Source organism: Chlorocebus sabaeus, chromosome 27 (assembly GCF_047675955.1).
Source record: "Chlorocebus sabaeus isolate Y175 chromosome 27, mChlSab1.0.hap1, whole genome shotgun sequence".
NCBI lineage: Eukaryota > Metazoa > Chordata > Mammalia > Primates > Cercopithecidae > Chlorocebus > Chlorocebus sabaeus.
Genome location: NC_132930.1, coordinates 46,686,519 through 46,707,694, shown reverse-complemented (window position 1 = coordinate 46,707,694; position 21,176 = coordinate 46,686,519). Strand labels below are relative to the sequence as shown.

The window sequence follows — 21,176 nt, the reverse complement described above, 5'->3', positions numbered from 1 at the left end:
TGCTCCCTTTTGTGTAAACAAAGCACGGAATTGTGTGTATGTGTGATTGCTCAGAAACATAAACAAATATAAAGGGAGAATCATAAGAAACGGTCAGAAGTGAAAACAAGGCAGGGGAGCACAATGATAACCTTTTTCTGTGTTTTTAGGAGATTTTTCTGTGTAGCTCCCTCTTCTTTAGAACTTTACCCCACACATTTGAGGTGAGCTGTCCTTCCCCAGTGCTAACCCCTGCCTAGCTAACTTAGCAAGACCCCTGCTCTGCCCAGGTTCCCCTCCTGTGCCACTATCAGAAAGGCACTCCCGGGTGAGACGCCAGGATGGTTGCTGGGCCAGTTCACTGTCTCTTCTCTCGGGAACCACAGTCCTCTGATGTCGATGACCATAGTTTTCTTTTTTTTAAATTCTTTTTAGGGTCAGAGTCTCTCTATGCTACCCAGGCTGGGTGCGGTAGCTACTCACGGGTGTGACTGTGGCACAATTACAACCTCAAACTCCTGGGCCTAAGCGACCCTCCTGCCTCAGCCTCCCGAGTAGCTGGAGTTTCAGGCATGCACCACCACATCCAGCAGCGATTAAGGATATGTTAATTGTTATGGTGTGATCATGCCTCACTGCAGTTTTGACCTCCAGGGCTCTAGTGATCCACCTTGCCTCAGCCTCGTGAGTAGCTGGGAATACAGGCATGGGCCACCATATCTGGCTAATTAAAAAAAATTGATGGCTCATACCTGTAATCCTAGCACTTTGGGAGGCCAAGTCAGGTGGATCACTTGAGGTCAAGATTTCAAGACCAGCCTGGCCAACATGGTGAAACCCCATCTCTACTAAAAATACAAAAATTAGCCGGGCATGGCAGTGCACCTCTAATCCCAGCTACTCAGGAGGCTGAGGCAGGAGAATTGCTTGAACCCGGGAGGCAGAGGTTTCAGTGAGCCAAGATTGCGCCACTACACTCCAGCCTGGGTGATAGAATGAGACTCCATCTCAAAAAACAAATAAACAACAACAAAAACAAACAAAAAGTAAAAGATTTCTTTGCAATTATTTTAGTCATTAGCAAAAGTTATTTGGTTCTCGGGTTGTTCACTCAAATTAATTTAAAGTCACTCAGAGGCTGGGCACAGTGGCTCATGCCTGTAATCCCAGTATTTTGGGAGGCAAAGGAGGGTGGATCACCTGAGGTCAGGAGGTCAAGACCAGCCTGGCCAACATGGTGAAACCCTGTCTCTATTAAAAATACAAAAATTAGGCAGGCGTGGTAGTGCATGCCTGTAGTCCCAGCTACTTGAGGGGCTGAGGCAGGAGAAACGCTTGAACCTGGGAGGTGGAGGTTGCAGTGAGCTGAAATCATGCCATTGCACTCCAGCCTGGGTGACAGAGTGAGACTCTGTCTCAAAAAAAAAAAAAAAAAAAAGTCACTCAGTATCATTCCCTTCTATGTGGTTAAACCACCAGCTGGATACACCATTAGGTTCGTTTTCTTAATTTTGCTTTCAATTTTTAGCAATTTAATTTTTTAATGTTATAATTATGTAAAACATTTATGTGGTTCCAAAGATAAAACCACAAAATAGAATGTATTGAGAGATGTCTAGATTCCATCGCTCCATCCCTGACCACCCCCAAGTAATTATTTTAACTCATATTTTATTCCTTCATTTACATATGGTATATGTATAGACATACACATATTCTATATAAACAAGTTCCCCACTTGTTTCTTAAATAAAGTGGTAGACCACACGTATTGTCCTCCACTTGGCTATTTCACTGAATATGTGGCAAAGATGGCTCTGCAACACTCGTGAAGCGCTTCCGCCATCTGCTGGGCCTCCTGCAGGCGCACCTGTCCTGTTTGCACGGCCCTTGCTGGTGGGCGTGTCATCTCCACTCGTGCTGTTTCCATTAGTGCCGCGATGGAGAGCCTTGTGCACATGTTATTTCCTAGTTTGTTGAATGTATCCTTGATAGCGGCCTAGATGTGGGTGAATTCATATGCAATTTGCCAGATATTGCCAGATTCCCCTCCAGGGTGTTGTCCCGTCTGCATTCCCACCAGCAGTGCCCAAGAGCACCTGTTTCCGCACAGCCTCGCCAGCAGACCGAGTTCTCGAACTTTGGAGCTTTTGTCTGTTAGCCGGGAATTGGTATTTCAATGTAGTTTTAAGTTGCATTTCTCAGTTTAAAAATCCATTTTTATAAGAAAAATAAGTCAATGATGCCAAAAAATAAAAAAAAAGTCACAACATGCTAGCACTCTACTTAAATGAAAAATACATGAAAGCTGGCCAGGCACAGTGTCACATGCCTGTAATCCCAGCACTTTGGGAGGCCAGGGTGGGAGGATCACTTGAGCCCAGGAGTTCAAGACCAGCCTGGGCAACATGACCAAACCCTGTCTCTACAAAAAAAAAAAAAAAAAAAAAAAAAAAGAAAAGAAAATGAAGTCTGGATTATTGAAAGAATGCATCTGTACGAGGGGAGGAAACTGAGACGTGATAGTAAATGGCAGAGCCAGGACTCAGACCCACTCCATCTGGCTACAGGATCTGTGCTCCTCACCCCTGTACTCTCCCACCTCCCAGGGTGGGCACGCAGCAAGGGCAGGGGGTGGTGTATTATGTGCGTGCAGCCGAGTCAGAGGCCGGCTTTCCTCTCTAAAGCATCATGTAGACTGTTTTAAAATGACTACAGTGCCTTGGAGGGCATGTTGCATATTTTTAGTTTTTAGCAAACATTTATTGGTTGTTCATTCATTTTGCCAGTAAATATTTATTGAGCACCTACTCTAGGCCTGGGTACTATATTAGAAGCTGAGGATAAGTGGTAGATAAGTTGAAGATAGTGTCCGCTTCCAGGGCTGGCTTATTTTTCTACACACTCAGCAGAATGTTTTCGATAATTTCTTACTTTCTTTACAGTTTTTTTGAGACAGGTTCTCTCTCTTGCCCTGCAGTAGTGTGATCATGACTCACTGCAACCTCGCCCTTCCGGACTCAAGCAATCCTCCTGCCTCAGCCTCCAGAGTAGATGGGACCATAGCCATGTGCCATCACACCCAGCGAATTTTTAAAAACATCTTTTTTTTGTAGAGACAGGATCTTGTCATGTTTCCCAGGCTGGTCTCAAAATCTGGGACCCAAGTAATCCTCCCACCTTGGCCTCCCAAAGTGCTGGAATTACAGATGTGAGCCACCATGTCTGGCCTAATTTGTTAGTTCCATAGGAATTCAACAAATATTTAAATCCTCCTATATACAAGGCATTAACACATAATATAGTTCCCTAAGTACCTTAATTTTGTTTGTTATTTCCCCGACTCTATTACCATTTGTTCTCAAGAGAAAAACTCCGTATCATTCATGCATAGCTGTCCCTGTATATAGTACTGGTACTCTGACAAAGTGTTTATATAATATTAATTATATTTTTATTGATATATCTGAAAGTTGTATGACATAAAATAATAAATCCAGTGTTTCTGTCTTGTCAAGGGTTTGTCTGTGATTAAAGAGCTTCCTAATCAATAGCCAGGCAAAAATCAAATTTTCCTGCTACTAGTGAAACTGAATGCACTGTATGGAATTTTACTAAACATGAAAAAAGTTAAATAACATTTTATATTTACTGTTCCAGAGTATGAAATACTATTATTTCCATCCATGGTTTCTGAGGGGCCTTTTTTCCCGTTTTAATTGTTGTTAAAGTATCACCACTGCCCCCGTGACCTGTGTAATAACATATTTGAACACACAGGACACATCCGGATTTCAGACCTCGGTTTGGCCATGGAGATCCCAGAAGGGCAGATGGCTCGAGGAAGAGTTGGAACAGTCGGCTACATGGGTTCGTGAGAGGCTTTCAGCATCCTTGTCCTTTCTCTCCGGGTGCCCGAGTGCCTCAGAACACAGAGAAAGCCACCCTGAGGGGACCAGGGCCTCGGTTTGGGCACTAGTAGATGCCACAGTGGTGTTTTGAATCTAACCTGTCAGAGTGTTGAGGCTGCTGGGGATCCTGTAGGCTGCCCTCACCTTCTTACAGATGAGGGGTGAGGCCCGAGAGGTTGTGAGTCCTGAGGTCACTCAGCAAACAAAGTGAGGGCAGAATCGAGATGACACCGCAGGTCTCCTCACTCTGCCAATGTCCTCCTCTGTGCATGACGGCCTCTCAGAGCCTCAGGAAATCACCCCACTCTGGTTATTCCAAAGATCCAGGGGCAGTGCCAGCCAACCCCCAGGGGTGGCCTCCGAGGGTCTCGCAGAGTCCTGCAGGAAGACCCCAAGGTCTTGTGGCTTTCTGCTCCTGCGTCTTCTGGGATTTTTCACTGACTTGGGATAGATGGCAAAACAGGACACTTGGGGCGCTCTGGGCATGGCTCTGTGTGTCTGGAGGGAGCCCCTTCAGGAGGTGGAGCCTTCCCTGGACCACCATTTCCCTTGTGAATGTGACTCCGTGGCAATTCAGCTCATCCTGGATGAATCATACAAATGTTTAAAAATATTAGTTTTATTGGGATATAATTCATATGTCATAAAGTCCATCAGTTTGAAGTGTGTAATACAACAGATTTTAGTATTTTCACAGAGCCATGCAACCATGACCACTATCTAATTTCAGAACTTTTTTTTTTTATTTTGAGACGGAGTCTCACTCTGTCGCCTAGGCTAGAGTGCAGTGGCACGATCTTGGCTCACTGCAATGTCCACCTCCCAGGCACAAGCGATTCTCCTGCCTCAGCTTCCTGAGTATCTGGGACTACAGGTGCCTGCCGCCACACCCAGCTAATTTTTGTATTTTTAGTAGAGACGGGTTTTACCATGTTGTCCAGGCTGGTCTCGAACTCCTGACCTCAGGTGACCTGCCTGCCTCGACCTCCCAAAATGCTAGGATTATAGGTATGAGCCACCGGGCACAGCCTTAACATAATGTTTTTAAGGTTTGTCCATGTTGTCACACACGTTGAATGTATACTGTATTATTGGAAAATATAAGAAAATTTAAAATCAAAATTTAACTTAATTTCCATTTCCTGTATTTGTTATGTAGCACCTGAAGTTGTCAATAATGAAAAGTATACGTTTAGTCCCGATTGGTGGGGACTTGGCTGTCTGATCTATGAAATGATTCAGGGACATTCTCCATTCAAAAAATACAAAGAAAAAGTCAAACGGGAGGAGATCGATCAAAGAATCAAGAATGATACTGAGGAGTATTCCGAGAAGTTTTCAGAGGATGCCAAATCTATCTGCAGGATGGTAGGTCAGGCTCTGTAGAGGCTGGGAAATGGCACTTCTCATTCTAGTTGTTTTCACTGGCAGCTATAACAACAAGTGTTGGTCTGTCATCTTCAGCAAACCCTGGCCACCCACCTCCCAGGCCCTGCCCCTGCCCCCGCCCCCACGGCCCAGCAGGGAGGACATGCGTGCTCAGGAGGCTCACATCAACTGTCTCCTGGCCCAGCAGGCAGGACACGCGTGCTCAGGAGGCTCACATCAACTGTCTCCTGGCCCAGCAGGCAGGACACATGTGTTCAGGAGGCTCACGTCTACTGTCTCCTGGCCCAGCAGGCAGGACATGTGTGCTCAGGAGGCTCACGTGTGCCTGCCTCCTTCCCCATGCTCCTGCCACTGGGATTTCATCAGACAAAAAGGGCCAGCGAAAAAAGTTTCCAGACATGATCTGGAAATGACTTAATTGGGTTTCAATTAGAGCAAAACAGAGTAAAATTCGTGGTTTGATTTCTCAAACGATGCTATTGAAAGAGAAGAGTGGTACCAAGGCTATTAATTCAGCTTTCAGAAAACAGCCGAGCCTTGTTTCATTGACCAATTTTATATGAAGTTAGACATAAAACCAATCTTTCTTTTTTTTTTTTTTTTTTTTGAGACGGAGTCTCGCTGTGTCGCCCAGGCTGGAGTGCAGTGGCCGGATCTCGGTTCACTGCAAGCTCCGCCTCCCGGGTTTGCGCCATTCTCCTGCCTCAGCCTCCCGAGTAGCTGGGACTACAGGCGCCCGCCACCTCGCCCGGCTAGTTTTTTGTATTTTTTAGTAGAGACGGGGTTTCACTGTGTTAGCCAGGATGGTCTCGATCTCCTGACCTCATGATCCGCCCGTCTCGGCCTCCCAAAGTGCTGGGATTACAGGCTTGAGCCACCGTGCCCGGCCTAAAACCAATCTTTCATGTAATTTGAGATGGTAAGGGTTTAGCCACCTGCCAGTGATTGTAGTCCCGGAGACACCCTGACCTGAGGGCCAGTGATTGTAGTCCCAGAGACACCCTGACCTGAGGGCCAGTGATTGTAGTCCCGGAGACACCCTGACCTGAGGGCCTGCTGTGTACCTGGCTCTGGGCCTGGTGCTAGACGGACAATTCCCTTAATTGTGCTAAGGGCCTCTGAGGCTGACAGTGGCACCTGCGAGTCACAGGAAGGAGATGAGCCCTAAGCAGTGGAGACCCGGCCCCTGGTCCCAGAATGAGCAAGGGGCTGTCAGGGTCCATCTGCCTCTGGGACCAGACTGTGTTACCAACCCTCACTGCCCAGACTCTCAATCAGTGAGGGAAACTCTGTTACTTATTTCAAACCAGTATTTTTTTAGCACATTTTTTTTTTCATTTATTTTCATTCAACGAGGATTTATTGAGCATCTTGTACTCTCCAGACACTATCCTAGGCATTGGGGAAAACAGCAGCAAGTAAAACAGAAGGCCCCGCCCTCCCAGTGAGAACTGACAGGAAACAGAAGTCCCCGCCCTCCCAGCGAGAACTGACAGGAAACAGAACAAATGCATAGACATGTGGGCTGTGGGGAGGACCGCACTCTGGAGGACAGGGAACTGCCTGGAGGGGCGGCAGGCTCTGGGGGAGAAAGGGAGTCGGCCTGCTGGACAGAGCAGGCCGCTGGCAAGAACAGGAGGGGGGTTAGAGGGGTCAGGACAGAGAGCGGCAAGCCCAGGCCATGCAGAACCACCTGTCACCTGTCATTGTCATCATTGTCAAGCCTTAAGTGTTGCTTCCTCTGATGGCCATGAAGCCATCACAGGGCTCTGTGAAGAGTAATGTGATGGGACCAGGCTTGCTGGCCGCTGGGAGAAAATGAATGGACAGGAAGGAGGAAGGCCATTGGGGGCTTTGCAGCTATTCAGGTGAGAATAAAGGTGACACAGACCTCGGTGGTGGCAGAGCAGGTGTGAGAAGTGATGGCAGATGACCACTGTCAGATTCAGGATGGATCCTGAAGGCAGGTGGTGGAGAAGACTTTGGGCTGACCCCAAGGTGGGCTGGAGGGAAGGGGGTACTCACTAGAGCCAAGTCCTTGCGATGGGGAGGACAGCAGCCCGCGCACAGGGAGCGTGTGGACAGTTCCTCCAGCGACCGGAGAGGAGGCAGAGTCTGTGGCCAGCGCAGCACAGCTGGGGAGACGTGAGTGGGGCTGTGAATAGTCTCTTAACAGAGCTGCTTTTTCTCAGATGGTCAGCCCAGTGGGGAGCAAAGGTGGGAGGCGGGTGTGAGGAGAGGAGAGGCTTGAAGCCCTGGAAAGCAGGGTTTTCCTCAACAGCATCAAGAGCCATGTGGACCTGAAGGGAGGGGAGCGGCTGTGGTTGTGTGCTGGGCTCCTGCCACACCTGGATGGCGCAGGCTCAGAGCCAGCAGGGAGCTGCACTCACCCAGCTCTGGTTTGGTCCAGCAGCTAGAGAGAGGCCCGGGAGCTGGGCTGCATGCGGAGGAGTGACTAGAGACAGACCACGGGCTTGACGCTGGCTCCAGTGGACGAGGAAAGGGGCACAGGGAACAGCAGGTTCAACAGAGGATGGGCCAAGCGCAGTCCAAGCTGGGAGTCCAGGCCCCACCAGGCCAGAGTTAGAAAGATTAGAGGGATGCTTAGAGAGGAAGCTGCTTGGAGTGGAGCTGACGCAGGGAGCTCACGGAGGGAGCTCTTGCTGGCCAAGAGTCTGGAGTGTGACTGGCAGAGAGTGGCTGGGGGTCACTGCGGGGATGGAGGATAAGGTCACTGGAGAAGAGAAGGCCACAGGACCAAGCAGCCAGGCATAGGCCCCTGCCTGGGTGTGGGCATTCCTAGCAGCCGTGCCTGGTAACTGACGTGGGCTGGCAGTGGCTGGAGAGGAATTATTCTGATGTCCTTTTCCTGTGTTTCCATATATGAAGCCATGGGCGCTACAGGCTCGTCCCGGAGCCAGGGGTCACCCTGGAGTTCTCCCGGCTAGCTCACTCTGCTTAGAGCTGACTATTAAATAATGGAGTCTTCTCACGACACTGACAGGGCTGCAAGAATGGATAAATATGTACTAGAAATGGAATCTGCCCTTAAGAGCTCACAGTTTAATGTTAGGCCTAAAACAAACAGAAATGACTGCTGTGAAAAAGCAGAATGGGCCGGGCGCGGTGGCTCACGCCTGTAATCCCAGCACTTTGGGAGGCCGAGGCGGGTGGATCACGAGGTCAGGAGATAGAGACCATCCTGGCTAACATGGTGAAACCCTGTCTCTACTAAAAATACAAAAATACAAAAATAAAAAATTAGCCGGGCACAGTGGTGGGCGCCCGTAGTCCCAGCTACACGGGAGGCTGAGGCAGGAGAATGGCATGAACCCGGGAGGCGGAGCTTGCAGTGAGCTGAGATCGTGCCACTGCACTCCAGCCTGGAAGACAGAGTGAGACTCTGTCCAAAAAAAAAAAAAAATGGGTTCTGTGGGTTAATGACGTCACACAGCAATTGCTGGCAGCTGGACCTGAGCCCAGCTTTTGGACCAAGCCCCTCTCCTCTGCTCTGTGCTGCCTGATCAGGCCATCTGTCTTAGTCCCTTCGGGCTGCTATGACAGAATCCCTTAGACTGAATAATTTATCAACAGCAGGAGTTTATTTTCTCAGTCAGGAGGCTGGAAGTCCTAGACCAAGATGCCTGCAGATTGGGTCTTGGTGAGGACTGCTCTTTGCTTCAAAGATGGAGCCTTGGCTGGACATGCTGGCTCATACCTGTAATCTTAGCACTTTGGGAGGCTGAGGTGGGAGGATCACTTGAGCCAAGGAGCTCGAGACCAGCCTGGTAACACAGTGAGACACCGTCTATATTTAAAAAAAAAAAAAAAAGAAAGAAAGAAAAAGAAAGATGGAGTCTTCTGACTGCACCCTCACAGGGCAGAGGACAAACCAGCTCCCTGGGGCCCCTTTTCTAATGGCAGGAATCCCATTCAAGAGGGCAGAGCCTTTATGACCTCACCACCACCAAAAGGTCCCACCTGTCAATACTGTTGCATTGGGGATTAAGTTTCAGCTTACAGATTTGTGGGGGACACACACATTCAGACCATCGTGGCCCTCAATGGGAGTGGAGTATGCTGGCAGCAAGCTCAAATCATGGGGCTGTGGAGTCCCTGAGATGCAGAAATGGTGTTTGCATTACAGTTAATTTTCAGATCTGTTTTATTTATGTATTTATTGTTGTTTCTTTGAGACGAATTCTCAAGAAACAGATCTGGCCCAGGTTGGAGTGCAGTGGTGTGACCTCAGCTCACTGCAACATCCGCCTCCCGGGTTCCCACCATTCTCCTGCCTCAGCCTCTCGAGTTGCTGGGACTACAGGCACGTGCCACCACGCCTGGCTAATTTTTGTATTTTTAGTAGACTTGGGGTTTCACCATGTTGGCCAGGATGGTCTTGATCTCCTGACCTCATGATCCACCTGCGTCGGCCTCCCAAAGTGCTGGGATTACAGGCGTGAGCCACCGCACCCAGCCTTCAGATCTCTCTTAAGTCAACAAAGCATGCAAAGAACAAACGCACTGAGCAACTGTTACTGAGCGCCTGCTCTGGCTAGATGCTGGGGAATCACAGTGGGCAAGAGTCACACAGCCCCAGCTTCAGGAAGCTTTGAGTCTAGCAGGACAGCCTGGTAATAATGGTATATTCAAATGACTCATTCTCAGCATGAAATATTTGTCATCAAGGAGAGGTGGAGGATGCCCTCAGGCTGTAGCAAAAAAAGTTGGGGAGCCTAATTTAGTGCAGGGAAGAGGGCTAGAAAGCTAAAACCTGAAGAATTGAGCAGGAGTCAGAGAGCCAAAGAGCTTTGTAGACACAGCCCTGGAGCAGGCACAGCCCAGCAAGGAGCTGAGAGGTGGGAGACAGAAGCACAGACCAGAATGCTTTCTGGTCTTTGGGACTTTGAGTTGGCCAGGGATCGGCATACTTTTCTGTAAGGCCAGATGGTAAATAGCGTTTAGACTTTGCAGGTCTCTATTACAGCCATTCAGCTCTGCCAATACAGTGCCAAAGGCTGGTGCCGATAAAGCCTTGTTTACAAAACCAGGCAGCTGGTGCCTGTGGTGGCTGGACTGTGGTTTCCCAAGCCTGGGTCTAGGTCACATTTCAGGGGTTCAGGTCTTTCATATGTTGCTTCTGAGCACAGCCCTGCTTTTTCTGATTGATAAGAATTGTGGAGGAAGGCTTATTTGACTTTGCGATGATTGTAAACATGTATGTAAGGAATACTTTCTAAAGAGATACTTTCTGGTCATTTTAAGAATACACTAGAATACCAAAGTATTAAGCATATATTTTTAGAACTCGGTTTGCTCAATGTTTGCCTCATCTGAGGTCCCTAGTGGTATTTCTGAAATTCACAACAGTTTCTGTTTCCTCTAAAAATCCCCCAATTTTTTTTTTTTTTTTTTTTTTTTTTTTTTTTTTTTTTTTTTTTTTTTGAGATGGAGTCTCGCTCTGTCGCCCAGGCTGGAGTGCAGTGGCCAGATCTCAGCTCACTGCAAGCTCCGCCTCCTGGGTTTACGCCATTCTCCTGCCTCAGCCTCCCGAGTAGCTGGGACTACAGGCGCCCGCCACCTCGCCCGGCTAGTTTTTTGTATTTTTTAGTAGAGACGGGGTTTCACCGTGTTAGCCAGGATGGTCTCGATCTCCTGACCTCGTGATCCGCCTGTCTCGGCCTCCCAAAGTGCTGGGATTACAGGCTTGAGCCACCGTGCCTGGCCCCCAAATTTTTATGATTAATTTTTTAAGCTTAAAGAATAACATAGCCAACCCCTTATTTATTGATAGCTCAAAGGCAAAACCTTAGCCCCCTTCCTCTGTGAAGCATCACATAATTTAATGAGTAAAGTCTGAGTTCCTGAGGTTTGGTTGATGCTTTGAAATTATTTGTTAGCTGCACCTGCTTTCTGCCCTCCCGAGTCCTTTGGTTATTATTATGGAGGGGAGTTCTGAGTTTTCATTTTTATTGAGAGGCTTAAGTGGATTCTATTTCTGCCTCTTGCAGTTACTCACCAAGAATCCAAGCAAGCGGCTGGGCTGCAGGGGCGAGGGAGCGGCTGGGGTGAAGCAGCACCCCGTGTTCAAGAACATCAACTTCAGGAGGCTGGAGGCAAACATGTTGGAGCCCCCTTTCTGTCCTGATGTAAGTGCATTGCCAGGACAAGCAGGGCCCTGGGAACAGTGATCCACACTGCACGGGTTTTCTCTTTCTTTTTTTAAAAACAGCAATGGGGGAGCTCACTGTGTTGCCCAGGCTGGTCTTGCACCCTGGCCTCAAGTGGTCCTCCACCTTGGCCTCCCAGAGTGCTGAGATGATAGGTGTGAGCCACTGTGTCCAGCTGCAACCGTTTTTTGTTTTTTTGTTTTTGTTTTGTGTTACAACAGATACAGAATCACCAGGCACAGCCAGCGTGTGGCTTTTGCTCATGGTGCCTATCCTACCTGGTGGTTCTTCTGTCACCCCAGTGTCCTTTGGCCACTCACTGGGCCCCTCACAGGCCTCAGCGGTGCTCTGGCTCCCTGCCTGGTGTCACTTTCAGCCTCAGTGCTGGTGGAGCCCCCTAAGTAGCTGAGATCACAGGCACACGACACCCAGCTCATTTTTAATTTTTTCCTAGAGACGGGGGTCTCCCTATGTTGCCCAGGCTACTTTTGAACTGCTGGCCCCAACCGGTCCCCCTGCCTTGACCTCCCAAAATGCTGGGATTACAGGCATGAGCCACCATGCCTGGCCACCCGTGTCCCCTTTCTGGTCTCAGGGCTGGCTTTCTCTCTCGTTCCTGTGTTTCCCACGGCCGTGAGCCGCCCCTGCTTCCTTTGTCTGGAACGCGTATCCCCACTCTGCTTCTCATGAGGTCCTGGGACTGTGGCCTGGCCCCATACTGAGGACCCTGAAGTGGTCACTGTACCTCCTTGTGAGCGTGCTGTTGGGACACCTTCCTCTGGACTGTCCCCTAGGGGCAGGGCCTGCCAGTGTCCTTCCACCTCCCCACCCTGAGGGGATGAATGAGTGAAGAGCAGCTGCTCTAACAGCAGTGCTGACCGTGGCCTTTGGAGCGTCACTGCTTTACTGTAGTGCACAAGTCCTGGGTGAAGAGTGTTCTCAGAACTGCAGGTGCCTCCAGCATGAGCAGATGAGGGCCCCACAGCTGCCGACTTCCGTGCTTTTTGTTCCTTTGCCCTGAAAGTGCAAACAACGGTACTGGCGGCAGGTGGAGACCTGGGCCTTGGCACTCCCTCCTGCCTGCCTGACCCTTTGTCTCTGAGGATAGCAGTGCCAGGATAGGAGCTGCAGGCCTGGGCTCCTGTCCCAGAGGAGGGACCTGCTGACCCAGGGAGCTGAGCCTCTTGCAGCCTTGGAGACCACTCGATGGACCCGGAGGAGGGCGGGAAGTGGGAGCTGCTGCTGTTCCTCAGGTTTTCTCCAGGCGCTTTGCAGGGAGCGCACCTAGAGTTGGAGGCAGGTGCAAGAATTGTCACTAAGGGATCCCACTGCTGGTGGCCTGTATCCCTGCTCACACTTCTCTGGTTCTGGTATGCATCTTCTAATATTTGCCCTGCATCCTTGGCCTTTGTTTGCAATCCATTTTCCACTACGGAAAAGAGAACGGCATGGCCCTCAGAAGGCGTGTGTGTGTGTGTGTGTGTGTGTGTGTGTGTGTGAGAGAGAGAGAGAGAGAGAGGGAGAGAGCCAGAACACCTGATACAGTACCCACAAGATTGGTGACACTAAAAGCTGGCGAACCACCTCTCCAGAGGACACATTCTCTGATTTAGAAAATGCCTCAAGTGAGGGAGGGGCCTGGCAAAGAAATGGAGAGAGGAAGAATGGCGGTGTTTATGCGTCAGTTTGCTGGGCGTTTCGTTCCTGGGAACTCAGGGAGCTGAGAATTGCTGTAGTGACCTCAGAGGCTGCCTCTGTTCTTGCTGTACAGCCTCATGCCGTTTACTGTAAGGATGTCCTGGATATCGAGCAGTTCTCGGCAGTGAAAGGGATCTACCTGGACACCGCAGATGAAGACTTCTACGCTCAGTTTGCTACAGGGTGTGTCTCCATCCCCTGGCAGAATGAGGTACTGCCCTTGTAGCACAGCAGCTTTACGTTAGTTCCAGCAATGACCCAGGAAAAGGGTGTGTGTGTGTGTGTGTGTGTGTGTGTGTATTTGGGAGATAAAATTATACAAGACGGCTGGGCACGGTGGCTCACGCCTGTAATCCCAGCACTTTGGGAGGCTGAAGTGGGCGGATCACAAGGTCAGGAGATCAAAACCAGCCTGTCCAACAAAGTGAAACCCTGACTACTAAAACCATAAAAATTAGCCGGGCACAGTGGCAGGCACCCGTAGTCCCAGCTGGTTGGGATGCTGAGGCAGGAGAATCGCTTGAATCTGGGAGGCAGAGGTTGCAGTGAGCCGAGATTGCGCCACTGCACTCCACCTTGGGTGACAGAATGAGACTTCGTCTCAAAAAAAAAAAAAAAAAAAAAAAGATTGTATAAGACTTTTGACCACAGGACTAGACCATGGGCAAGCCAAGGACCATATCAGCAGCTGTCCAGAAGCACGGTATGTCCCTGGTCCCAGTGACAGGAAGTGGACAGGAGGTAGCTATTTTGGGTCTGATGGGCGCTTGCCTGCCACCCCTGAGCCCCGCTCCCTAAGCAGGGCTGACTGGCAGCCAGGGTTCCCATGGTAGTTCCCCACTTTGGGGGGTACACTGAGAGACAAGGGGAGAGGAGACCACGTTACTTATCCAAGAAGAAGTCAGGAAGCAGGGAAGGAGGAACCCAGGAAAGGGGCCCCACACGGGACTGGGTAGGAGCTGCTCCGCACGTGGCTGGGCAGAAGTTGCTGGCGCTGGGAGACCCACTGACCTGGAAGCTTCTCTGAGACTTCTCTGTCCTGCTCTTCTGTGCATGCAGATGATCGAATCTGGGTGTTTCAAAGACATCAACAAAAGTGAAAGGGAGAAAGCTTTGCCGTTGAATCTAGACAAGAGCATACATACCCCTGTTTCCAGACCAAACAGAGGCTTCTTCTATAGACTCTTCAGAAGAGGGGTAAAAACACTTAAAAACTAATATATGTATGTGTATGTGAAAAGAAAAACATACTGACTACCAAGGTGAAAACATCACACTTTTTCTGTTTGCAATGGCTCCTACAAGCAGTTTTATACAGTTTGAGAGCCATGTGGGGCTAGGTAGAGGCCAGCCAGAACAATGAGAACATCCTCGCAATGAGGTTTGTTGCTGTTGTGTATTTGGGAGATAAAATTATATAAGACGGCTGGGCGCAGTGACTCATGCCTGTAATCCCAGCACTTTGGGAGGCTGAAGTGGGTGGATCATGAGGTCGGGAGTTCAAGACCAGCCTGGCCAACAAAGTGAAACCCCAACTCTACTAAAAATACAAAAATTAGCCAGGCATGGTGGCAGGCACCTGTAGTCCCAGCTAGTCAGGATGCTGAGGCAGAGAATCGCTTGAACCTGGGAGGCGGAGGTTGCAGTGAGCCGAGATTGCATTGTTCTGATCCAAAACAGGATTACCTTCCAACGTTCACAAACAGGCTCCCATGTCGATAACAAAATATTTTACACTGGGCTCAGAAATCGGCATCCTGTGGAACCTTCTTCAGGTGGCACCCACGTGTGCATCTCTCCCTGCTCTGGCTCTTAGACTCTCACCTCCTTTACCCCCTGCATGGGGAAAGCGGATTCCTTTTTGAAAATGGCATCCTGGCCGGGCGCAGTGACTCACACCTGTAATCCCAGCACTTTGGGAGGCCGAGGCTGAGGTCAGGAGTTTGAGACCAGCCTGGCCAACATGGCGAAACCCCATTTCTACTAAAAATACAAAAATTAGCCAGGCGTGGTGGTGCATGCCTGTGGTCCCAGCTACTTGGGAGGCTGAGGCAAGAGAATCGCATGAACCTAGGAGGTGGAGGGTGCAGTGAGCCGAGGTCGTGCCACTGTTCTCCATCCTGGAGAACAGTGCAAGAGTCCATCTCAAAAAAAGAAAAAAAAAAAAAAACGAAAGAAAAATGGAATCCTTTGGAGAGACCTTTTGTAGTAGCATTAAATGTAGACAAGCCTTTTTTCCATGCAGTGTGTCTCCTTGGATTTGTGGACCATCCTACTTTGTACCCTGTGTGTTCCCAGGGGGTTTATTCAGAGCTCGGCCACTAACATTCTAATCCATCTTTCTTTCAGTATGAAAAATAGGCTGGGCGCGGTGGCTCACACCTGTAATCCCAGCACTTTGGGAGGCAGAGGAGGGTGGATCACCTGAGGTCAGGAGTTCAAGACCAACTTCGCCCACATGATGAAACCCCATCTCTACTAAAAATACAAAAATTAGCCAGGCATGGTGGCAGGTTCCTGTAATCCCAGCTACTTGGGAGTCTGAGGCAGGAGAATTGCTTGAACCCGGGAGGTGGAGGTTGTAGTGATCTGAAATTGTGCCATTGCACTCCAGCCTGGGCGACAGAGCGAGACTGTGTCTCAAAAAATAAAAAAATTAAAAAAATTAGCACCCCCCCAAAAAGTTTGTAAATGGTTGTCTACACTTAAGGAAAGTGAAACCTTCGCATCAGCCGTGTGACTGAGGCCAGCGCTGTGTGTCGTAGGGCTGCCTGACCATGGTCCCCAGTGAGAAGGAAGTGGAACCCAAGCGATGCTGAGCATCCCCCTGCAGACCGCAGAGCAGACCCTGGCGCCAGGAAGGAGCAGGTGTGGGCGTCTCCTCCCAACTGGAATTGTAATAAATACATCTAAATAAAACGTGCCTTGGGAGTGTGCAGATCTTTCCACACTAATACCTGAGTTGTGTTTTCACTAAAGCTGGATTGAAGAAAAAGCCGCAAGTGTACCCCCTGAGGCCTCAGACACACCCAGGGGTGGGCGCCTTGCGTGCTGGGGTGCGAGCTTTCCCTGCACCCAGGGAGACGCCAGCCGGGGCTTGGGAATGGATGACGAGTCCACCAGCCCTGCACTGCCCTGTGCCACCCCCAGACTCGGTCTCAATACTCAGCCAGGGATGTGGTGGCCCAGGAAGAGACGGGGCGGCCGGGCCTCCCTTTCCCCAGGGCCTGGGTGTCAGACAGCCGGAGCCCGTTGGCATTTCCTGCATCTTCCGATGGCTATCCCGTTGCCTTGTGCCCCTCATTGAGATTCCTGAGGTTTGTGTGTGTGTGGCCAGTGTTTATTTTCTCCAAGCGTATCTATCTGCCCTTGAAAGGGGCGGCTCCCATGAGCCTGCAGTCAGGGCCTGGCGGCCAGGGCCCCAGCGTGCGCCTGGCATGCGGTGACAGCCTCCACCGTGGGAGTCCACGTCAGGGCTCCCGAGAGGCTGATGCTGTGTCAGGCATGAGCCCTCCTGGGCTTTAGTGGCGCTTAGGAATCTGGGAGCTTCCTGTGGAGGTTAAGGGTGCTGAAACTGCACAAGTTGATAACTCACAGCAGTGCCTGGTGACTCTCCTCTTCGGCTGGAGTGCTAACCCGCGGGGGAGACGTGGCAGCCGAGTGCTAACTGGGGGGAGATGTGGCAGCCAGAGTGCTAATCCGGGAGGGGCGGGAGACGTGGCAGCCGGAGCGCTAATTGGCGGGAGCCGTGGCAGCTGGAGCGCTAATTGGCTGGAGACGTGGCAGCCGGAGCGCTAATTGGCGGGAGACGTGGCAGCCGGAGCGCTAATTGGCGGGAGCCGTGGCAGCCGGAGCGCTAATTGGCGGGAGACGTGGCAGCCGGAGCGCTAATTGGCTGGAGACGTGGCAGCCGGAGCGCTAATTGGCGGGAGACGTGGCAGCCGGAGCGCTAATTGGCGGGAGCCGTGGCAGCCGGAGCGCTAATTGGCGGGAGACGTGGCAGCCGGAGCGCTAACCCGGGGTGGGGGGAGAGCCGTGGCGCCGGAGCGCTAACCCGGGGTGGGGGGGAGAGCCGTGGCAGCCGGAGCGCTAACCCGGGGTGGGGGGAGAGCCGTGGCAGCCGGAGCGCTAACCCGGGGTGGGGGGAGAGCCGTGGCAGCCGGAGCGCTAACCCGGGGTGGGGGGAGAGCCGTGGCAGCCGGAGCGCTAACCTCGGCGGGGGGGGTGGGGGGAGACGTGGCAGCCGGAGTGCTAACCTGGGCGGGGGGAGACGTGGCAGCCGGAGTGCTAACCTGGGAGGGGGAGACGTGGCTTTGTGTGCTTGGCGAACCCCCACGCCGGGGCGTAGCGGAAGCGTGTGGACCAGCACTGAAGCCCCGTGGAGGCACCCGTGCGTGTGCGTGGGACGGGCATAAAGATTTTCCAGGGGTGACTTTGGAGCTGGGCGGGCAGCGAGCAGGAGGGACAGGGAAGGCTGAGGCCCCAGAGCTGGCTCTGCTGAGGGCCCTCGCTGAGCGGGTGATGGTGACGGCCTGGAAGCTACGTCCGCCCGGAACTCGGCCTTTCTCCTGAACCGTGCGTAGGGGGTTGGGCCGACCCGGCTCGGCTCTGGCTGGGGCTTCCGCAGAGCAGCGCAGCGTTTGACACGGTGAGGGCTGGTTCGGGGGAGCTGACGGGGACCCCAGCCGGGAGCCTTCACCTTCGCCCCTGTCCTTTCTCCACCGCCGTCATGGCTGCCTGGAGCCTGCAGCCGGGATCTTTGTGCTGCCTGCTGCGTGAGAAGTCAGGGGATAGGCCTCGGTGACTTGAAGCCAAACAGCGACACCTCGGACAGCTAGCTGTGTGGAGGAGAGGAACCAGGGTGCCTGAGGGACAGAGCGCGCCCTGGGCCGCTTTCACGCGAGCAGCAGCGGCGGCCACGCTTCCAGGGGTTTCACCTGCATCGTGGTGTCAGGAAAATCAGCTTCCGCACGTGCCCACCGCCGGCTCCAGCAGGTGCACTGAGGCCAGTCCTGGGAGGAAAACACCAGCGAGGATGTCACCATGAGGTTGGGAGCCTTCTTTGTACCAGGGGAAGGGAAGGGGAAGTTATCTTGGGGACTTGGGGTCTTTATTCTTTGGGGGAATGGAAACAGCTTTGCTTTTCTTCTGATTGAGGCAAAACTCATTAAAGAGTAAGGCTTTTTGGAAGCGGGTCACCGCGGCTGGACTCTGGACCCCTCTCCTCTGTGCCTCACTGTCCTCAGCTGCAGAATGAAGATGGTAGGAGTCGATGCCCCCGGGATGCTGAGAGCAGGTTTCGAGTCTGTAAAGCATGTAGCATAGTGTCAAATGCATGGTCACCATTCAGTAACTATGCTAGTAATCATGGAAAAATAATACACGCTCATTGTAGGAAATACAGGAAAACCTGCAGGAAAAAAAATCACCGTTATTCCACTCCCGCCCCCATTTCCACTCTGAGTCCTTTGGAGAGTTCTTCCATCAGTGTAGACAAAGTCCACAGCAGATTGATAGTGTAGACGACTCTGCTGGGGCTGGGGACCTGGCTTCCTTGCCAGCCACAGGGCCTCTGTAAAGGCCTGCCTCGCGGGGTTGTCGAAGTTTAGGGACACCTGCCTGTCAGAGGCATTGGAACCAGAGCGAGTCCATCTTGAATGGGGGCTAGGTAAAATGAGGCTGAGGCCTGCTGGGCCGCATTCCCAGGAGGTTAGGCGTTCAGAGTCACAGGATGAGCTAGCAGGTGGGCACAAGATACAGGTCCCAAAGAGCTTGCTGATAAAACAGACTGTTTGAAAGAAGCCGGGGCCAGGCGCGGTGGCTCATGCCTGTAATCCCAGCACTTTGGGAGGCTGAGGTGGGTGGATCACTTGAGGCCAGGAGTTCGAGACCACCCTAGCCAAAATAGTGAACCCCGTCTCTAAATACAAATATTAGCCAGGTGTGGTGACAGACGCCTGTGGTCCCAGCTACTCGGGAGGCTGAGGCAGGAGAACCCGGGAGGCGGAGGCTGCAGTGAGCCGAGACCTGGGCAACAGAGCAAGACATCGTCTCAAAAAAAATAATAAAATAAAGAAGTAAGTAAAGAAGCCGGGAAACCCACCAAAACCAAGATGGCATGAGAGTGACCTCTGGTCATCCTCACAGCTCATTATATGCTAATTATAATGCATTAACATGCTAAAAGACACTCCCACCAGCACCATGACAGTTTACAGATGCAACTTTCAGATGTTGCGGTCTGAAAGTTACCCTATATGTTCTAAAAAGGGGTGGAACCCTCAGTTCTGGGAATCGCCCACCCTTTTCCCAGAAATCTCATGAATAATCCACCGCTTGTTTAGCATATAATCAAGAAATAACCGTAAAAATGGGCAGCCAGCAACCCTCGGGGCTGCTCTGCCCATGGAGTAGCCATTCTTTATTCCTTTACTTTCCTAGTAAACTTGCTTTCCCTTTATGGATTTGCCTCGAATTCTTTCTTGAGCGAGATCCAAGTACCCTCTTTTGGGTGCTTGTCCAGTAGCATTCCCTCCATCTTGCCTGCACAGAGCACATGGCTGAGGAGGAAGCCAGATGGGGAAGGACCAGCACTGCAGGGGCCAGGGCCGAGGGCATCGATCATATCCTGGGCTGGTGGCTATGGAAGTAATAAAGTCCTTTTTGTTTCTTTTTTACTTTTTTTGGCTTATGTTAGTCTGAGTTAAATTTCCCCATGCCCAAGTGAAAGCTTTGACTGAGAGAAATAGCAAACCTAGGCCAGGATTTGTACACGGACGGGTTGGTAACTTGTTCGATTAACATGTTAAGCATCTCATTTTTCTTTTTCTGTTTATAAACAAGCATATATGTATTGAAGAGAATTTTGAAATTAAGAAGAATAGTGCTCGCTTTGGCAGCAAATATACTAAAACTGGAATGATACAGAGAAGATTAGTATGGCCCCTGCACAAGGATGACACACAAATTTGTGAAGTGTTCCATACAAAAATATGTTTAAAAAAAAAACTACAAAATTTCATCTTTAATATTAACTGCCGTGCAAAGGCAATCCCTGTCGACATTTCGTTTGATATTTATATAACTAATACAGTAATTTGTTTCTTTCCATGTCATTTGGCTGCTTAATTTTGAAATTTTTTTTGAGAGTCTTGCTCTGTTGCCCAGGCTGGAGTGCAGTGGCATGATCTCAGCTCACTACAACCTGCATTCAAGTGATCCTCGTGCCTCAGCCTCCCGAGTAGCTGGGATTGCAGGCACCACCACCACACCGGCTAATTTTTTTTTTTTTTTTTTAGTAGAGATGGGGTTTCACCATGTTGACCAGGTTGGTCTCGAACTCCTGGCCTTAAGTAATCTGCCCATCTCAGCCTCCCAAAGGATTACAGGTGTGTGCCACTGTGCCTGGCCTGCTTAATCTTTCATTACTTATTTCAGTCATCCATGATATTGTGAAATTATATGGGGTTTTCATTCAGTCTTCTGGCATATATTTCCTTAAATCCTTGGAATCTTCGAAGTGATGAATGTCTTTTCTGTATGTTAATGAGGTGGTTGGTGGCTGGTGGCTCCTAGACAGTTTCAGGATAGGAGGAGTCACCAGAAAGAAGGAGGCAGGGTTAGAAGGTTGGGACTCAGCCCTACCCTTGACCTCTGGGAAGGGAGAGGGGCTGATGGTTAAGCTGATCACCAATGGCTAATGATTAAATCATGCCTATGTGATGAAGCCTCCGTAAAAACACAAAAGGACAGGGTTCAGAGAGCTTCTGAGTAACGTGGAGGTTCCTAGAGGGTAGCGCACCTCCATTCTATGGGGGTAAAAGCTCCTGTGCTTGGGACCCTTCCAGAACGCTCCCTATGCATCTTCTCATCTGGCTGTTCATCTGTATCCTGTAAAATATGCCTTGTAATAAACCAGTAAATGTGTTTCTCTGAGTTCTGTATGCTGATCTAGCAAATTAATTGAACCCAAGGAGGGGGCTGTGGGAGCCCCCAGTGTTTAGCCGGTCAGTCAGAATCACAGGCACAA

The 21,176-nt window shown here is 50.7% G+C and overlaps 1 protein-coding gene and 1 non-coding gene across 21 annotated transcripts in view; both read left to right on the top strand.

The window, feature by feature from the left end:
* GRK4 (G protein-coupled receptor kinase 4) overlaps positions 1–16,109 on the top strand; it is a 76,717-nt gene extending 60,608 nt beyond the window's left edge. For 7 of the 20 annotated variants that reach the window (XM_037983160.2, XM_037983161.2, XM_037983176.2 and 4 more), the window contains 6 exons: positions 3,760–3,849; positions 5,050–5,258; positions 11,291–11,428; positions 13,221–13,358; positions 14,207–14,344; positions 15,913–16,108. In XM_037983160.2, the coding sequence (XP_037839088.1) occupies positions 3,760–3,849; positions 5,050–5,258; positions 11,291–11,428; positions 13,221–13,358; positions 14,207–14,344; positions 15,913–15,966 (767 nt within the window). In that variant the 3' untranslated portion in view covers positions 15,967–16,108. Of the gene's footprint in view, positions 1–3,759; positions 3,850–5,049; positions 5,259–11,290; positions 11,429–13,220; positions 13,359–14,206; positions 14,345–15,912 lie in introns of all 20 variants that reach the window. The other 13 variants (XM_037983179.2, XM_037983173.2, XM_073012565.1 and 10 more) reach the window with 4 other exon arrangements.
* Positions 16,110–20,034: 3,925 nt separating this feature from the next.
* Positions 20,035–20,137, top strand: LOC119618836 (U6 spliceosomal RNA). The gene has a single exon (XR_005235201.1). It is a non-coding gene; the product is annotated as a U6 spliceosomal RNA (small nuclear RNA).
* The last annotated feature ends 1,039 nt before the right edge of the window (positions 20,138–21,176 follow it).